This window comes from Salarias fasciatus, chromosome 5 (genome assembly GCF_902148845.1).
Source record: "Salarias fasciatus chromosome 5, fSalaFa1.1, whole genome shotgun sequence".
Lineage (NCBI taxonomy): Eukaryota > Metazoa > Chordata > Actinopteri > Blenniiformes > Blenniidae > Salarias > Salarias fasciatus.
Genome location: NC_043749.1, coordinates 10,285,971 through 10,306,364, shown reverse-complemented (window position 1 = coordinate 10,306,364; position 20,394 = coordinate 10,285,971). Strand labels below are relative to the sequence as shown.

Genomic DNA, 20,394 nt, shown 5'->3' with positions numbered 1-20,394 from the left:
GTCAGTTGAGCCCATAACTCTGGTTTTAGAGACTATGGAGGATTTTTGGAAGTTTTCTCACCCAAGATTTTTAGTCTTAGCAGAAAAAAAAAACTAATTGGCTGCCAGTTCAGACAGTCAGAGGGCAGGAAGAGTTGCATTTCATGCCTCTAAGCTCCTAGTCGAGGTCACAACCCTATTTACTCCACGAAATGCGAGATTCATGTCAAGCCTTCCAACATATTTCTGGGTCACGGTCTTCTGACCACGAGTGACCATGTTTAGATTTCAGCGGCTGCTAATTTCTTCAGTCCTTCGCCGATAAATTTGACTTTGTCTCGTCCGCGACTTTTCGCCGCTGCTGGCAGCGGAGCGGCGAGCCCCGTCTGCCGGAGAGCACAGATCAAAGCCTCGTTTCAGCCTCTCAGCCACTAAAGCCAGCATGACAGTGAACCATCATTAACACTGGCACAGAGTGTTACCCTCCTTCCTCCGGACTTATCATCGCTCATGTTCAGCGGCTGTCGTCCGCGCTCCGGGCCTCGCTCGCGTTTGAGGAGATTCTTTCGCCGAGGCGTGCGAGCAGCGGGACGCAGGCCCGATGCAAGCATGCAAGGATGAGGAAATATGACGGCTCCAGCGACGAGACAGTTAATTCTCAGCAGCGGAGCTGCCAGAGCTGATTATAGGCATCGCTCTGTGAAGACGCTGACAACTGAACAGTGCTGCTGTCAGGGCTGGAGGGGATTATTGAGTGTCGGGTGACGAGAGAAAGATCAAAATCAGCATCGTTATAATATCACTGCGGTGAGAGAATAAAAACAAAACACTTTTTTTTTTTAAACTGAGTTAATTGACAATGCTTTTTTATTAAAATAAGTCTTTTGCATGTGCACGTTTTATCTCGTCAACGTGCCCACTGTCCATTTTATTGACCCGGTGAAAGCATTAGTCACACTCTGTCCATCAGCGGACAGGAGGGCGAGGGGAAAGGGGGATTTCAAAAGGGCACAAAAAAGTGTATTGAACTAGAGGAAACACTTTCGCTGCACCCATTCACGGTGTTGGTAAATATGTAAAAGGAAATAATTGATTGGTTCTGTCAGCTGATAAAAACAGTGCCTCACGCTTTACCAGCATGTAAAATACAATATGTTTGTTTTTTTTTGTTTTTTTTCCTTTGGCTCGATGCAGTGTTGCGGACACAAATGAAAAAGGCAAAACAACATTTCTGTGGCAGAACAACCGCCGCTCTACTTTCCTTGGAAAGGTTTTGAGCTCCCGTCACCAGATTTGTTGCAATGTTCCCCGGGTTCCCTGCAATAATTAAATGTATAAACTATGGTCAGGTGGTTCCTGTGGCTTTACTGAACCATTTGGCAGCGTGAACAGCCCACGGTTATAAAGAGAGGCAGAGCTCTGCTTCCTGTGGCTGCACAAAGCTTCAGGAAGTGAATATTTCCTGATTGATTTGTGAATGTTTCCATTGAACAAGCATTCATCCGATGGCATTTCAATCTTGTTTTAATTTAGAAAAGTGACTATTGCATGTAATTTGTCTAATTTCTGAACTTTTCATGTTGTCCAGGCTCTGCTGTTGCTTTACTTCAGGTTCTATTTCAGATCTCATTTCTATGCACCGTCTCTCCCCTCGTCTCTCGTGTTTTTTATTGCTCCGTCCTTGTGTCCTACTCTATGCTGCCTTACTTCTCCTGATTAATCTTGATGGTTGTCTGCTGTGCCTCATTTTCTCCTCGCTCCACGTGCGTGTGTACGTGCGTGCGTACGTGCGGCTCGTCAGTTCGTCTGTGGACCTCTGTCTGTGTTTCACAGTTCATCAGTCCTGATTCACATGGTCTGTGATCTTCTCCTATATTCTTGCTTCTCTTGTTCCACCCTGAACTTTTGGCTCTCCTTTGTGGAATTCTTCATATTTTGGTTTTGTTTTGGGGCATTTTGTATCTGGAATCTGCACACCATTAAAGATTGCTTTTAGCTGCTGGCTTCTCATCTTTATATCTTGGTATTTCTTTCCTCCTTTTTGCTTCTTTTATTAGTTTCAGAGTTTTCCTCTACAAACCAGTTGATTCCTAATCCTTCACCTGAAAGGCAATAGTGGAATGAGTTTAGGGACCAAAGGTAAGAATCTGCTGTGTGATTAGTTCACTTTGATATCTTGAGCTGAGTTGCAGGAGATTGTCCTCAGCTTGGGAAAGCAATGCAGTCAATGTAAATAGGTTTTAAACCCCTAAAAGGAAGGCCTTTTAAATAACCTAAAGCACATTAGCGTCAGTATTTGGCTTCAATTTAAACCCAGCTTTAAATACTAGTTGTTTCATGAAGGACATCCAGCTTACAGGCCCAGTATAGACTGAAGTTACAATGATTTGCTGTGGAAAACACTATAAAAGGGAAAAAGAAGGAGCTGAATAGACACCATATTACTTTAAATTTATGCTGTACTTGAAATATTTTTTTATTGCTCTACCTCATGGTCTGACAGCAATTTCTGACAGAAAACCAAAGAATTTAAATCACATTTCCCCTCTTCAAAGTCAAAAGACTCAAAAGTAGTAAATTCATCACAGAGAACAAAGAGGCTCTGGTCTGCCAGCGCCTCAGTTCATTTGCTTGTTTCTGTTGAAATGTGACTTTTGTTCATCCCAGGTGCATGAAATGTATGACAGATATTGTTAAAAAGAAATTTCAGGATGGACTCTGTGTGTGTGTGTGTGTGTGTGTGTGTGTGTGTGTGTGTGTGTGTGTGTGTGTGTGTGTGTGTGTGTGTGTGTGTGTGTGCGCGCGTGTGCGTGTGCGTGCTTGTTAGCGTGTGCGTGAGAGTGTGTGAGTGTGTTGGAATGTGAGTGTGTGTGTGTGCGTTTGGTTTAGGGATGAGTGGTTGTGTGTGTGTGCGTGTGTGCATGTGTGTGTGTCAGTATGAGTCTTGGGTTGGGGCGGGGGGGAGTGAGGCGGGAGAGGACAGGGGGTGGGAGGGGTGGGCCGGGCGGTGGACGGGGGGGGTGGGTTCCGGGTGGGGGTCGTGGGGTGGGGGTGGGGGGGGTGATGCCCTGGATCTCGGGGTGCGTGGCCGGAGCACTGGGGGGTGTACTGGCCTGGGGTGGGTAGCCGCCCGTGTGGGCTGGTTCTCCCGGGTGGGTCATGGCCCTCCGCCTGGGTGGGGGGTTGGCTCCTGGGCTCTTGGGCCTTGGGCTCTCGGCCCTGCCCGCCCCGGGCGTCCGTCTCTTTCTGTCCCTGCTCTCTGAGCATTTCCGTCCCGGTCCTGTCCGGCAGCCATGCCGGATGCCAGCTTTAAATAAAGGCAGCAGCAGGAGGAGACTCAGTCTCGTCCTGCTGCTAATATTAAAATCTGTTCGGATAGTAAAAGGCTACAATCATACAATATTGCACGCCCCAGCTGCCGAACAGGACAAGGGGAAAAAAAAAAAAAAGAAATTTCAGGACATGTTGAAATCAAGCACAACATCGTTGATATTGCTCAATTATAAATGAAGGTATTGTTGTTGAAGAAATGCCAAAATAGTCCTGGAAAAAACAGTCAATGTATTTGTTTTGTAAATCCACATTTAATCTACTTTTTAACAGCAGGGGGCCTTTTTGATTTACTGGTTTGAAGCTTAAAGTATGTTTAAAGCTTATTGAAATGACGCTGTTGCTTTGCAAACAAATGTAGAAGTAAATATCTCTGTTATGACTCTAAAGCTAAATCTCAAAATGCAATGATTAACAGACAGGTTCCACTTTGTTAATGTTAATGATGACTCTTCAGTCCGATCAAAGTTAAATATGGAGTCCCACAGGGTTCTGTTTTAGGACCTATACTCTTCACATTATACATGCTTCCTGTAGGGAACATCATCAGGAAACACTCCATTAACTTCCACTGTTATGCAGATGATACACAGATCTACCTATCCCTGAAACCAGATGACACCGATCGACTTGTCAAATTAGAAGTTTGTCTTAATGACATAAAAACCTGGATGAGTCATAATTTTCTCCTCCTAAATTCAGATAAAACAGAATTTATTTTATTTGGCCCAAAACACCTGAGAGAAAAATTATCTAATCAAGTACTGACCCTAACTCCCAGTAACACTGTGAGAAACCTGGGAGTGATCTTTGACCAAGACTTATCCTTTAACTCCCACATTAAACAGGTCTGCAGGACCTCCTTCTTTCACCTGTGCGTTTACTTAACCCCGGGCTCCTACCATGTGGAACCGGCTCCCAGTTCTGCTCCTTCTCTCGTTTCAATGTAATTTCACTGTACTACTGTAATTTCATTGTATTACTTCATGTCATTGATGATTGTTCCTCTTGTAACCTATGTACCCTGTGTTTATATATGAATTGTATGTAGATACAAGAAACTGTCCGTCCTATCTCCTTCTCCTTCTGTCCCCTCACCCCAACCGGAACAGCAAAAAGCCGCCAGCTCTGAGTCTGGTTCTGCAAAGGTTTCTTCCTGTTAAAAGGGAGTTTTTCCTTTCCATAGTCACTCATGCTTGCTCACGTGGATCTGTTGGGTTTCTCTGTAAAAGTGTCTAGAAACGATCATGTTGTAATTGGCACTTCATAAATAAAGCTGAATAGAATTGAATTGAAAATGCAATGTCTGATAATGAATTTAAATTGTTAGATGCTGGACGCTCATTTAAAAAATAGATTACATGATGTCTATCAAGCATAATTCAAATTAAATAGATGAAAAAAAAAACTGCAAAAGTACCAAAAATGAAAAACATTTACATTGATTGTATTTCTTTTCATTCCAGCTCTGCCATAAAGCTTTTTACTGAAACAGCAGAGGCAGGAAAAATGCAGTCACTTGTATTCACCTTGATTTTTACAGTTCAGGGCTTTTAATTGATATTATTAAATTATTGTGACATTCACAGTAAAATCAAGAATTAAAATGGTCCGCTGTTTAATTGGATACAGGCACTGAATTACCTTCAGCAACGCATGCTTCTGTGTGTTATTCTGAGCAGCTTGTGTTCGCTATAATAATTTCCCTGTCATTTTTGTTGCTGCTTGGTTCCGAAAGTAGCTGTAATTGATACTTTAGTGATAACAGTGTTATTGGGCGGCTGTGAAAATCTCTGACAGCATGAAAAGGGTCATCACTCATCGAGATAAACTGCTATTTGGCTGTTGGTGCTGAAAACAGCTCAGTATCAAGCAGGTGAATGTTGGAAAACACCAGAGAGCCATTTAAAGCAGACAGAGCCAAAATAAACAGACTGATAGACGATAACGCTGCATACAACTTCTCAATATGCAAATGTGCAACAGCTTGCTTACAGTTGCATCATACCAACTTGATATGTTGACGATACATCAGTGTTAAGCCCACAACCTAAAATTTACTGCCCCCTCAGGTGCTGTTTGCGATACCTTCATTTTATTAGAAATTATTCGTAAGGGTCATTATTCATCCTGCCTCTTATTTCTTGCTTTTGCCCAGATTTCGGTGAACTGTTGCATCACATTTATGACGACCTTTCAGCTGCAGCTCTTGTGCCATTAGTGATATGAAGAAAATCACCTGCTGGGAGCAGAAATGTGACACCTCCCTCACTGTCTTACTGACGTTCCTTCCCTTGCTTTGCTGTCAGCGTGCGCTGATGAACATACCCGTCTAGATATGTTTCCCATCTCGGTCTGCCTTTGTTTATCTGCTTTGCTTCCGCACCATCCACATTTTTCCCTCCCTACCTCTCTCTCACTCTCTCTCACTCCACACCTAATTTTCCCTAACAAGCTGAAGTCGGTTAGGCTGTGTGACACCAGGCAGTGTGCCCAGTCGAGCCGGGAAATGACTGCGTATGCGATGCGTTTGAGACACGGAGAGGAGAACAGAATGGGGTTTATCTCACTTCTGCTGGCGGTGTAGAGTCATCTGCAAAATAATTACGTTGTAATTTGAAAAGCTTGAGCTCATGTATTATACATCGCATTCTACATATGGCTAATAAGCTTCAGCGAAGCTTTTGGTTACAGTGTGTGTATTCGCACCGAGGGTGTTCAAACCGAGGGAGATGTGATGTGAAAGTGCAAGAAAAATCTGAGTGATGATAAGCAGTGGTGCTGGATCTCCCTCGGGCATTTCCACACAGTGTTAGAAGCTTTCATATTTGTCCCACATCCATAAAGGAAGCGAGCACATTCTAAAAACTTGGGCCGCTCATTAACACGAATCTCTTTGCAAATGCGGACCATCCAGGCATTTAACGGGATTTAATCACAGCAGCACATGCGCTGGCCGCACGCAGGTAGCAAGCTGTGAGATCCCACATCCTCTCAAAGTACAAGAAGAGACTCGTGTCAACCACAAGCTACCAATTAAAGTACCATCCAACAGCAACAAGATCTATCTTCACCTTATCACAGACCTTAGATTAGGTGTCACTCTCAAGAAAAGGGCAATCCATTAATGGTTTAATTGGGTCTCTGCTCTGTGAGCTTTGGACTAGCGCTCGTTGACAGTCACGCCTCACTCCGGACAACAGCATCACTTTCTCGCTGTGAAAATGTTTCAGACACTTTGTGCATTTAGGCTCTTATCTGTGATGCAACATCCACGATCACACTTCCCTCTGTGGACTGACAATAACCCCAAACCTGGAACAATGGCGATAAAAAGCTCAGCGGATGTGTTCTCAGCAGGGTCCTGATCTCAGTCTCCTGAGTCAGTGTGGAGTTACAATAATGAGACAAAGAAGAGTGTGACAAAAAAAAACCCACACAAAAGGAGTAGGAAGCGCTCTAAGATGACGAGAGCAACCTTCCTCCTCCTTTTATAGGTTTCCACTGCTTCTGTAGGATGTCATCTGCAAAGTGGAAACTATCGTCCTCGTTCCACAACACTGGCTTCAAACAAGTCCACACAGAACTGTGTGATTCTCAAACCCAGATCATGGCCTGCTATTAATAACTCCTCTCGTGATTAATTGTCTTCCCACAGTCAGAAAAAATAGACCCACAACTGTTGATCTGGATTGCATGGTGGAGCCTTGTCACAGTTAACACTTCTCATCTTTCACTGTTTCATCATCTGAGTCACGAACCCAAATGTGTCTTTTATTTTCTAAAAAATGAATACCAAACACCCAGACATGTTTATTATAGTTTAACTGCTCCAGCAGCACTGAGAGAATTCTCACTGCGTCCTCTAACCTCTGAGTGAAATACATTTTTTAATGTTCCTAAAGTTTTATCAACTCATAATAAAAAGGAAAGGTCGAATCAGTTAAAATGACACATGCATACATGTGTCTCTGGTTGCACTGAAGTTAAATAATGGTTTTTAAACTCATATAACTGGTTGATAAGTCACACAAGCTGCAGATCGGCGAGCTCATTACAGTGTGACACTCATCATTTAGATCTCCTTCCATTAACAGGTCACACAGTCTCTCTCCAGCCGACTGATAAAGGGTTATGGACCGTATAACACTGATAAGCACCTTTTTATATCACTGAACGGGCTGAACAGTTAGATGGTCGAGCATAAACAGGAGACGGTGACTTGCATGTAAATGGCAACAGAGGAGATAAACAGCGAGGACGACTGCTGGGCTCTGTATTTCTGGGAGGTTCTCCTCGGCCATCCTGCCCAAATGCCAATTTCAAATTATTTGTTATCGGAAAGCCCTGACTGACAAGTCCCCTGGAAATGTAAACACCGTGTTAAGAGAAACCACGGGTCGGGATTTTGCTCAAATAGCTTTCTTCTTGAATGTCAAGCTGTCCACACTGGTTTTCTGTGTCTGACACATCCTGAAGGCCCTGTTTTCTCCACAAAACAAATGCGCTGGAAATAACACATTGAGCATTGTGAGAAATATGAGCAGGCGACAGACGTAACCCAGGAATGGTATATTGCATGTTGTTGTCAGGCAGCCAAAGCACTTTGTTGCAGGTTAGAAAAATCTTCAAAAGAATTTAAAAGACAAAAAAACACTTCTTGCAATTCGCAGCTGAAAGGAAGGCAAATCGCTCATGTGGAGATTCTACATATGAATCCACTGTTGGTGAAACACTTTTGGCCACTTCCTGGCACTGGATCTTTCAGTCTTCTCCTCTCCAAAAATGAAGGACAAGCAGCTCCGATCGCCCCCACCCCTCCTGGCCCACCCACCCAACTCTGTTTGTCACGGGTCCTGATAATTATATGTTGTCAAAGGCAGGGGGTGTGGATTGTAATAAGGGGTATTAGCCCCCAGGGAACAGCTATCATCATGGTTGGGTTGTAAAGAGCGCAAGTGCATGACGACAAAAAGAGAATTGCAAAGAAGATCCGAAAGGGAAGCTCTTATCTTGAATAGGAATCTGACTCACGCAACATCTGCACAAAGGATTTGGAGGATTTGTGCGACTGTGAGCTGTTAACAGAAGTGCTTGAATGTGACACCCAAATTCAGCTGCTGATTTCCTCTGCTTTAGCAGCAGAGTACCTCACTGCCACTGATTACCTACAACATGTGTATATACACACACACTTTAGTCATCAAATGCTGTTTTGAAACACATAAAACTGCAGCATTTCTGCCTTTCTTTTTCTCGCACACAAACAAGGCGGCAATGAAGCGGGAGAAGAAAGGAAAAAAAAAAAACATCAGCCCTCCCCTCTTGGCTAATGATTTCTTTTCCCCAAACTCCTCTTCTTTCTGGAAGGAGGAATCTGCACCAGCACTTTGTCTTTTTTTTTCTCTCTCTCTCTCCCTCCTCCAACACATTTCAGCAGAGACTGCACACGTCCACATTATCAGAGAAATCATTTGCATAAATGCAGGGGGCTGTCAGAATGGGACTCATCATTTACCTGAATGGTGCTTAATTGCGCATCAGTAATGCTGTCGCCTCATGTTTAGAGGCGAAAAACCACATAATCTAGAAACACACAGGGCTTTGGTCGCTACACACGCAACCACCCTCTCTCCATATGAACTGGCTCTCTATTGGACAACACTGTTATTCATTCAGTAACTTTCGTGCAAAGATCTGTGTGTGTGTTTTTTTTTCCACTCTGAGCTGGAAGATGTAGCAGAGAGCTTCTGTGAACGTCAGAAAGCCCATCAATAATGCACGCACAGCTTGTTATAGCTCAAACTCACTCTGCTTCGATGGCTCACCAACCTAAAACCCTGCATCAAAGAGCAGAAATGTGTGTGTGTGTGTGTGTGTGTGTGTGTGTGTGTGTGTGTGTGTGTGTGTGTGTGTGAGAGAGAGAGAGAGAGAGAGAGAGAGAGAGAGAGAACGCATGCCAGCACAGTCTAAGAGGTGAAAGGCATTGAAAGCCTTGACTTTAAAGCATCTCCTAATGGGAAGAGGAGTGACTGTCTACTCTCAGGGAGTCATTTGGTGAAGGTGGAATTTTCTTTCTTGAGACGCTCTCTGCAGAGGAAACACTGTTTGTAGTGAAACCATCAAAAAAAGGGGAGTGAGCTCAAGGCCAGGGGTGCTGTTTTATTGTGTTGTTGGAATTTGAGCCACACACATGCAAACATGATGGAAACCTCTGAATCCTTCACATGCAGTAGTTCAAGGAGAGGAGCGGATGAGGCGTTCAGTGGGGTGTGAAGCACACCGGGGTATCGAAACAGTACAGCGGTGAAAGTGTCTCATCAGCACCGCATGTCACAATTAAATTCGAATAGTTTTTCCTCCATAAAAGTTCCCGCCCTCGTTTTTCTTTATGAGATCCAGCAGCCTGTCTTTCATAATGTGTTTCTCGGAGGCGTGCAAAAGTCTAAAAAAGACTAAAGTTGAAGCCGATCCACTAGAATCACCAAGAACAGCTCGGAGAAAACGCTGGTCCTGCTGAAGATGAAGCAACTTTCCTGCCACTTCTGAACGGAACCACCTGGCACGTGCCCGCCTTCCCATCTGCAGCCGAATGCGCATTTTGACCGGGATACTGGATAAGTTGTCGCCATTCATGCAAAAAAAAACGTGCATTTACGACTAAATCCGAGCGAAAGGGTGGGGCACATTCATAACTTTTCCAGCAGCAGCCTGAACAGTGAACTTGGCGGACAGTCGGCGCTGCGCTGCGCTGCGCGCGCTCCGCGCTCCGCGGACGCATCGACTCACCTGCAGGAGACGGTGATCTCTACCTTGGTGGCGGGGATGTTGCCGGTGATCGGGTCGAAGTCGTACACCGACGACATGTCCTCCAGCTTGTCCATAACGTCTCCCTCCATCATCTCCATCGCGGGGGACCGGGGCGGCTCGGGCGTGATCCGGGAGGCGCACAGCCTGGACCCGACGGAGCGCGTCGTGTTTGCGGGGACTCCTGAGACCAGATCAGAGACCAGCCGGCCTCCGGTCCGACCGGGGGAGGCTGCCACTTCACAAATGTTGAAGCTGGAGAGGATGGAGGGGGATGGAGCACTGAGTGAGTGAACACCCGCGAAAAAAAAAAGAAAAAAAAGGAAAAAAAGACAAAAAAAAAAAAAAGCAAAGACGCACTTGGTTAACTCTCCATGTAGCGAGAATATTTAATTTACATGCTGCAAAAAAGAAAAAAAAATGAGGAGGGGGGGGTTATCTCAGTTTACTGCTGCGCCCTCACCAACCTGCTGCACATCACATGGAGAGGTGGACTTCTCTCTGCTTTTGTCTTCAGTCACTGCTCACTACAGAGCTTGTGAAGAGAACAGACTAGATACACTTAAACCCACCCATCCTCCTCCCACACGGATTTACTCTCCAGCGCTGACAACCCTGCGCACAGCCCTGTGCTGCTGCTGTCACCCTGCAACATCCTGCGCGCTGCTCTTCAAGTGTGTGTCCTGCTGTTTCAATACACACTGAGGACTGATTGAAGCGTCAAGAAAAAACAAAGACAATGTATTATTATTATTATTATTATTATTATTATTATTATTAACAATCTTACTGGATTTATCGAAAATTTTGCCAATATCACACATATTTCTCACTTTCCATCCTAACAATGCGTCCAAGTGGATTAAAGAATCCCTGAGGATCTGCAGATTTGATAAAGCTTGTCGGGTATATGCTTTTATTACCACTATTGCCATGATGAAGTAAAGGGAACAGCTATATTAACTGCACTTCAGGCCATTGTGACACTTGTCCCTGAGACAAGTGCACCAAGTTTATAAGATGTTCTGCTGAAGTGTAAACATACCAACATGTTGTGGAGCCTCAGCAGTGCTCACTGAACTGATCTCTTCTCAGTCTTTCTGCTTAGAATTCCAAACTGATCTCAGTGGAGGAGTGCTCTTTTATCCTGCTTAATGCAACAAAGATGGAACAGAAAGCAACAAAACTTCTGAAATGAAAGAATAAAGATGACCTCTTCTTTGTGCAATTAAGGGACGAATAGTCTGAGGATTGTCTCAGGATGGAAGCAGGATGGAAAGAGGCAAATGGAAGTGCTGTGACATAAGTAGAAAGAAGAAAGTATTGTGTAACTCTAACATTTGTTTGGGATCCACGACTGCAGAGCATCAGAGTTGGGTGAAAAAAGTTCAGCACCACGGCATCTGGACAGCTCCCAGAGCAAGCCAACTGGGAGGAAAAACAGCAGATTAACTCTGAAAGCTCTGCAGCCTTTAATACTTTCTGAGCGATGGCTTTACATTCAGCCAAAGGTGTTGAACGCAAATGAACTTCAAGTCAGAGTTTAAAAAGCATCACAACAGCAGCAGTGCTTTCTGTGAGGAAGGGGGCGTGTGGATGGCATTTTCAGAATTGCAAAACCAATTAGAATGTGTTTATACTGGCTGATACAAAAATCAATATTAATTACAGGAAGGGAATTACATAAAGATTTAATGTTTGCCATCCGTCATTTCCCCACAGTGTTCAGGTAAAACTTGCCCTGCAATCCACAGTGTGATAAATATGCTAAACAGGTGCACTGGCCTGCCAAAGACGGAAAGAAAGAAAGTGATTGGTTTGTCATTTTGGTTTTGGGGGTAACAATAATTCCATTTCGTGTGTGTGTGTGTGTGTGTGTGTGTGTGTGTGTGTGTGTGTGTGTGTGTGTGTGTGTGTGTGTGTGTGTGTGTGTGTGAGTATTTGCCTCCATTCTTGTATCTCACTTGTGCTGACACTCTGTCTCTTCTCATGAATAAGCGAAGGACTGACACATATATGAAACGCACATTAACACTGGTGGTGGTCATGAATAAACAAATAACCAGCTGTCACCCATAGATTAGTGGTTACATCAGTACGAAAAACACTGTACCAACTTGGAAAACTGCAGTTGTCATTTTTTTTCATGCCACCGTGAAAGCAGAAGCCCCTCACTTCCTCATGTCATTGTGCCTCTTCTGTCTGCTTGCTCACTCTCATGCGCACAAATCACACGGCACAGAGACACATGCTGCCATGAGCCATTTTTCCTGCTTTCACAAATGGGCGAAGAAGCACACGGCTCTTCTCAGCAAGGAGCACCTAGCGTCTGGATCCTGGAAATCAATTTACACCGGCACAGGATGCTTCTGCCCACGCAGCTCTCCAGTTCAGGATCAGGATCAGGAAAACACACACACACACACACACATATACACACACACACCTTTTGTGAACCAATGTGCACAAATTACTTTCCTAAAAGCTACTAACAGCCTCAAAACAGGAATAAAGATGTGTGTAAACACACACCCCACCCATGCCAGGATGATTCATGTATTCCAGAGATCGGCTGGCTGGTGTGGGTGGAGTGTCTTGTTGCAGATGTTCCTTGGAGTGGGTTGGCAGGATCTGGGCCAGAGGACAACACAATGCAGGAAAGGGAAGAAGAGGGCTTTAACATGTATGTGTTCCCTTGAGCAGCAGCCTAACCTACAGTGTCAGAAATCCAAGCGTTCAGTGTACCATGATTTCCTCATGACTGTATTTTCCAACAAACCTGCGCTGCAATGATAAATTCACCTCCAGCTACTTCTTTTTTCCATCACACCTCTGATTTTACCTCTAATTACATCGTACAGTCAGTGGACTCATTAAAACCATCGATTTCTCATGGTGACTGATAAACAGCATGTTTATACATTTAATAATTGTATAGCTTTTAGAAATAGCACATTTTTCTGTTGTATCAGCCGCACATAAAGAATACAGAAAATAATTCAGTACTGAAATCGACAGCTTGCAAGACAAATATAAACCTCATCGACACTACACAATGGCTGTTTTGAACGTGACACGACAAACTGGCACCAATTTTTTTTGGTAAGACGAAGTAAAATTTTGGGTTATTCATCAACATGATGATGCACATTGGAGCAATTTTACAAGAGCAATATATACATGTCACATTTATTTTTGGACATTTCGAGATGACTGTTTATGTAGTGATCAATGAGAAAAGTGAAAACGATGGATGTCTTTTTAACATGGTATTGCAGTCCAACCCCAGCGGGCGGGGAGGTGGTCACTGCTTTGTGACATTAATAATACCATAGGCGGTTCAAACGTCCCTTCCCTTCCTTTTCCGTGCTTTTCTCTCGGCTTCCTGCAGCTTTCTGAGCACTAATTACTGTGTTTATTCTTACATGCGTCACGCTGTCCAGAAATATCGCCTTTCTGGAAGCAATTATGCAAAAACAAACAAATGCCCTGTCAAGCAAATGAAGTTCTCTTCCAACACAAAAGGTTTGTGCATTTAATATTTCTCTAGCCTAGAAAATAAGGACATTTGTTTACGATTCCAAACTGAATTTACTGGTGCTTTATAGAAGTGTCCTTTAAAAACATGAACGCTTCACTGCATGTACTGTTACAAAAACACGTGCATACTTGAATCAAACTATTTTCATGACAACTGGTCACACACTTAATGACTAACAAAACTTTAATGAGTAAGTTTGAATGAAAACAAGCCAACTAACTAAGACAGGATCAATAATTAATGTTAATTAAAACATGCAACAAGGTAGAGAAAGATTAATTTATTTTGGTGAAATTAAAAAACCTTCAAACATATAAATACCATTCCATTTTCAGATCGCCTCAGTCAGTCTGCAAAGTAAAGATTTTTTTTTTAAACTTCAAAGTGGTCGAATTGGCTGCAGCATCTCACGTTATTTCAAATTGATTTTGTCCTGGAATCTTTTTTTCACTCGCCTGCCTTCTACTAGTAATAACGCTCTAATTTAACATGGCATTTCTCCTTATTTCTCGCTGTCTGAGATCCTGGGAACTGGCTCTCTGCTGCTGCTGCAACACTCAAAGCGTATTTTAAAACTATTACAGCAACAGCAATTTGACGCAGCTTAAGTCAACACCAATGCCCTCTGATTTATGATTGCTCTGGGTTTAAACTGGCTGTTCAGGCTTTGTGTTTCTCTCTGCAAGAAGCTACTGTGTGCCTCACTAGTCCCCTGTGGACAAGCCGGCCTATTTGATAAAAGTTCAAAAGGGCCACATGTTCCCTCCCACTGCGTGATCCCGCTCGGTTGCCAGTAGTATAATCCAGAATCAAACCCCTCCCAAGGTGGCAAACACCACAAAGAGACCTTTTATGAGTGATTGCACTGAGATTGACTAACAAACACACGGGCGCGCGGACACACAGCCGCATATGCAGTATTCATGGAGAGCCACCGTGCAGCCTTGGCGGGTGATTGGCTGGCTAACGGCCCGGCACTCCCCCCGGGTCGCAGCAGTGGGGATTCAAAAAGAGTCAGTGCGGCATTAGAGCCATGAGCAAAAGAAGGAGAAGAAGAACTGCACTTTTACTGAGCAGCTCTCCCATACAGACACGGGCCCTGAAATGAATTCAAAACTGGAACACACATTCTGCCACTTACAAAAAAAGTTTTAATGGTGCACCAGTTTTTCTTGCTGTGGGGAAAGTTCACGACGGCGTCCTTCTGGGAAGGTGCTGTTCCCTTCCTTCCGTTTTTTTTTTTTCACCAGTAAAGTATGTGTTAGGCAGCGATAGCTATTCACTAATAAATACAGTATATGCTGTGACGGAGTTTGAAAGCTTGAAAATACCAGAAGGCCAAAAAGCAAGGAGTTCCCACAAGTCAAAGTTTCCTCTGCAGACCTTAAAACACCCACAGAGCTCTGCTGAAAGTCACAGAGGATTGCATAATTACTTTCCCACTTAATTTAAACAATTTTTAAGGTCTTTGGTGATCTTGGTTGTATAAATGCAAAAAATAAGTGTTTCACAATCAAAATGACTGAGAGCAGTAGTTTGATATTTTTGTAAACTTGTGTTTAATTTGCTGCATAGAACAACCATTAACCCGACAGCCGACCTCAGTAAGATGTAAACCTTTGAGGATCTGACCACTCAACCAACAGCCAACCAATAGGATGCAGAACTCATTAAAGAAACCTGCCCTGTATCATGAAACGTGACTGATTCGACTGATTTCCTTGAGCATACGGCCAAACTGCAGAAACATGAGTCAAATTTACCTCCAAACGCCTGTCTCTCTGTGCTTTTACTGTGATGGAAAGCAACATCAAAGACTGATGGATGAGTGTTTATACATAAATCTTATAGAAACAATATCAGTTTATTATTTAAGCTATCTCATCTTCAAAAGTTTTTTTTTTTTTAAAAAACAAATGATACAAACAAATCTTTAGAAAAATCTTTCCTCCTTAAATCACCCGTTTGACTTGCGATGGAAATGACTTCTCTTGATTAGAAGCCCGGCGGCTAGATAATGTTTGACAGGACTATTGTAATGACGGATCAAAGGTCTAAGTCTGTTTTTCTGTTTTTCCTCAGATCCACTTCAGAGGGATCTCTGTCTGGGATAGAGTGAAAATCCAATCTTGGTGAGTGCGTCTTTGTCAGTAATTCTTCAGACAATGATTTAAGTGGATTCGACAAATGCCTTCCAACGTGTGTTGATTCTAAAGGTAATCCAGTGAGGGAGGGAGATCCACCAGCATGGCAGAACTGGCTTTCTATCCAGCCGTGGCCCTGATTTACTTCTTCGGAGTGATGAAAGCCTCTCGGGACGATCGAGTGGAGCTGGACGACCGGGCGTCGATGAACGTCTTCTGTCTGTTCGTGCTGGCACAGCCACTGTGCCTGATCATTGGAGGATATACCGGTATGTGCACGTATCTGCTCACAGCTCTGGTTTCCTACAACTTCCTGCCATGGAGAGGAAGAAACCAGCTTCCAGAAGAAAAAGACTCAAAGAAGAAGAAGAAGAAGAAGTGAGAGCAAGAAGCTTTGAACTGCATGAAGATAACAAGAGAGCAGCTTCCAGCTGATTGAAGACACAGTTATCCATCCATCCAGTCAGCTGTGCAGCCATTCAACCTGCATGATACATGAATGCACTAAATAATGCTGTAGAGATTGTTGTCTGTCGTCCAAGGACATCTTTTCTGACAGAAACTGTGTGTCCTGATGAAGCACAGAATGTTTTTTTTTCCTTTTTCAAACAAACATCGCAGCTTTATCCAACAATTGCAATGAACTACATCTTTAAAAAAAAAAAAAAAAATATATATATATATATATATATATATGTGTGTGTGTGTGTGTGTGTGTGTGTGTGTGTGTGTATTTGTGTGTGTGTGTGTGTGTGTGTGTGTGTGTGTGTGTGTGTGTGCGTGCGTCCGTGTGATCCAGACATTTTAAAGCAACAGATACAGAAGATAATACAGTGATTACTTCAAGATATCTCCACCAGGGTAAACTGTAGATGTGATTTTCAACAAAATTGGGGATCAAGATTTTTTTTTTTCAAAAGAATTTGTGAACTGAATTTCATATGTTGAACCAAATGTAGTTGAACAAATAAAAATAGTGACATGCTCTTTCATGGCTTTGGATCACTGACTGTGCAACACTCGCCATTCAGGAAGGCCGTCATTCTGTCTTTCCTCTTGACTAATTAGTTTCACTAATGAAAAAAATGATGGAGGACCGATCAGTGTGGCATCCAGGAACACATGTCCATCAGAAATTAAACATAAATGCTACAAGAGTGTGAAAAGAAAGCAGTCAACAAAAGGAAGGACAGGGGAAATACCAAAGGATGGGACCACAAAAAACCGTATTACTTACCAGTGTTGGACAAGATACTTTAAAAAAGTAATTAGTTATTTAAAAGTAACGAATTACTAGTCAAAGAAAGTGTTGGTGGGGCGTGGTTGAGCTGAGATGTAGGGGAGCGAGAGGGAAGGTGGCTCATGGAACGGTGCTGGAGAGAGAGGAGAGCACCTGTGTCTCATTATCACTGATTGTCTCTCCCAGCAGCTGGCCGGGGTTAAAGAGGAGCCGCTCCAGGAAGGAGGCGGCTGAAGACTGGCTGGAGCTTTTTGGCTGTCTGGAGAGACGCCCGGAAAGGCGGTCCAGGTCTGGAGTTGTGTCTTGGTGCGACTGGGAGGTGACCTGAAGAGAGCCCTCCAGGGTTGTTTATGTTCTGACAAACGAACCCAAATGAGAGGAGTAAACCTCAACAGGCTCATCTGTGCTGGAAAGCACTGAATGATTCTCTTCAGTGAAAAAATAGTGAAGACGGTGAATATTTTTGGAATCTGTGAAATGACGTGACATTTTAACTTTTTATGCGAACTGGATCCGGGCGGGCGTGGAGTTCCTTGGTGAGTGATAGAGAAGAGCTGATTGTGCTTCTTGTCCTTGACATTTCTCTGAAGGAAGGGATGAGTCACTGACTTTATAGCTGAGAGTTGTCGAACATCACCAGGCCCCACTGATCCCCGCATGACCGTATTCAATATTTGTGTTAATAGAAAATCCAAAAAAATGAACTAGTGGAATACTCAGTTCACATGTGTGAAGGATTCTGTTTCCCTCTGATGTGGTTAAGATTGGCAGCTGTGAGTAAGTGTGTGTGTGTGTGTGTGTGTGTGTGTGTGTGTGTGTGTGTGTGTGTGTGTGTTTATGCGTAGGACTCAAAGGGAGAGTGCATAATGGGATTAGACCGTGTTATTTGTTTGATCGTCCTCAGGCTTTGTACAGCGGTTGTACAAATACTTGCTGTGTTTCTGTGAAACTTCAAACATCGAGTTTACATTTCTGAGCTTTATAATCCTCTCCGAGTGCGTGTCATTCCATCCCAAGCATCTCGCATTGTTTCCTCCTCCTGTAAGTTTGCATTTATGCCCATAAACAAAGTGACAAGTGTTGATTATTCCATCTCAAGTTCTCTCAAGGTCACGGCACTCCAGGAGAGGCTCTATAACTTCTGTTCTCTGCACATTTGATCCTTTATTCAAGTCATGCAAGGAAGACATTTCGCGTTTACCTCCCTCATTGTCACATTAGTGCTGCAACCCACTGCATTTCCATTATTTAAGAATAATAAAGCTCTGCTGTTGCTCGTTTATCGCCTTTCTCCACAGGACTGCTCTTATTCCGTGGCCAGTCCTCTCAGAAGCCCATCTTTCCCTCCAGTGAAACCTAATATATCAGTTTTTTGTTGTTTTTTTTTTTAAACCACATTCAGCTGCTTCTCTGCCTCATTATCACAGACAGGAGCTGTATTTACCAGTCAAGGAAAACACCTTAAACACTTCCCCCTCACATCATTAATGGAGGACTTCTGTCACTTTTTATGGCCACTACATCGCTACAACTGCAGCAGCTCTCAGGAAATGACTGAAGTCAGTTGAAAAAAACATTCAGGTCTGAATGGCTCCTGGTTAATCAGCTGAGGAAAGACTGTTCAGGAATGCGAAATACATTCTTATTGTTCCACAAAGCAGCAGTTTTCTGAGCGGCAACACAGAAGTCTGAATTCATTCGTACAGAATAATCGGGTTGTGTTTCCTCGTCTTCTCCGAGCGTCTGGTAATCCCACTGCACTGAAATACGCCATAATGTTAAATTAATTGAATTTAGTTCAATTAACTTCAGTTCGCTGAATGTGTAGGACCGCTGACAACATTTCAGGTTTTAATTGAAATGACACACACCCCTTAAATTGTTTCTGGTGCAACAGAAACAGACTGTTCACCAGCGTCAACAGGAAAAATTAAACTTAACGTATGAGACACGTTTATCCTGCTTCAGCTTCTCATGGGCTTTACAAGATCAGTTCCATCTCTTATGCAATCATTCACACACTTTCACACCAGGAGCAATGACTGCCATGGGAACATACTGATGATAAGTGGAATCAACCCAAAAATTTCAGGTTAAGCCAAATCCAGCACAATTTTATCTCGTATGGCTTTGATAATACGTGGTATAAAGTCCAAAGTTTCCCTTTGTTTAGATCAAAGAGGTGTGATTATAACCTAAGCAAATGTCCAAGCTCATGTTGACAGATTACATTTATTTTTAGCTTTCAATATGCTTGTTTTTATGAATTTATTTGTATTATACTTGCAGATCTCTCACTGTGGGTCTCAGGGTTACGGTGGCCGACGACTGAATTAAAAAAGTAAGGATTAAGTTGGATAAAATTTGAAATATCGTTAAAAAAAAAAAAGTTGCTTTCTTTCTGCTGTGTAAAAACTTTAGTGTTGTCTTCAGAATGGAAGACACAGCTGGATTAATTCAGTCGTACTTGGAACAACCTTTTACCTCCGCGTGACTGAAAAGAAAGTAGAATTTATGCTCTTTTTCAGCTCCTGGTTGAGTCTCCACTGACTCATGTGGAAGATATTTGTCTCTTCGCAGCAGCTGAGTGTTCAATATTTTCACATTTATTCTTTTCTTTCATTTTTTCATATCTTTGTGAAACGTGCAGCTGCTGTGATAACTGAATTTCTGCATGTGGGATGAATAAAGTGTTACCATATCTCATCTGATAATGCTTTGAATTAGCTGAAGCACACCGAGATGAGGCCACACAGTGGTGCAGTGGTTAGCGCTCCATGTTATACATGCATGTACGCTTGTTTTATGCTCAGTGTGTTCTCCTGGTGTGTGTGTGGGTTTCCTCCCACGGTGCAAACACATGCATGTCAGGTTAAAGGCTAAAAAATCTCCCCCGGGTGTCAGTGAGAGTGTGTTTGTCCTGCGATGGACTTGGAGACCTGTGTGGTGAACTCTGACCTCACGTTAGCCGAGATCAACTCCATTCATCCATGTGGTTCAAGAACTGCCTTTTCTAAACAGGATATTTTTCTCTTTTTATTTTAGGGAAAATAAATATTTTAAAAAGTGTCAGCTAAATTAGTAGTTTAGGATCGTCTGCTTCACATCATGCAATTATGCTAACTGCTCCAATTTCTGCTCCAAATGAATACGCTGACACAAACTAGAGAACAGCATTCCTTGTAGGTGTAATAGAAATGACTTCAAATCACAAAAAAAACAAATATGTAAGTTAAGACGGTTGCATACAATTCATATAAAAAAGATCACATATTTCCAATTAAAATCATTCAATTAGAACAATAAGAGCAGCGTTTTATTCCCCATGTTTTATTCTCATCAGCAATTAAAAT

General features: G+C 43.0%; 1 protein-coding gene across 6 annotated transcripts in view; it reads right to left on the bottom strand.

Annotated features, from left to right (window-relative positions):
* cpne5b (copine Vb) overlaps positions 1-10,705 on the bottom strand; it is a 133,087-nt gene extending 122,382 nt beyond the window's left edge. For 2 of the 6 annotated variants that reach the window (XM_030091269.1, XM_030091270.1), the window contains exons 1-2: positions 10,566-10,705; positions 10,099-10,398 (exon numbers count right to left, since the gene is read on the bottom strand). In XM_030091269.1, the coding sequence (XP_029947129.1) occupies positions 10,099-10,398; positions 10,566-10,594 (329 nt within the window). In that variant the 5' untranslated portion in view covers positions 10,595-10,705. Of the gene's footprint in view, positions 1-10,098; positions 10,399-10,565 lie in introns of those variants that run through there. The other 4 variants (XM_030091271.1, XM_030091273.1, XM_030091272.1 and 1 more) reach the window with 4 other exon arrangements.
* Positions 10,706-20,394: the final 9,689 nt, after the last annotated feature.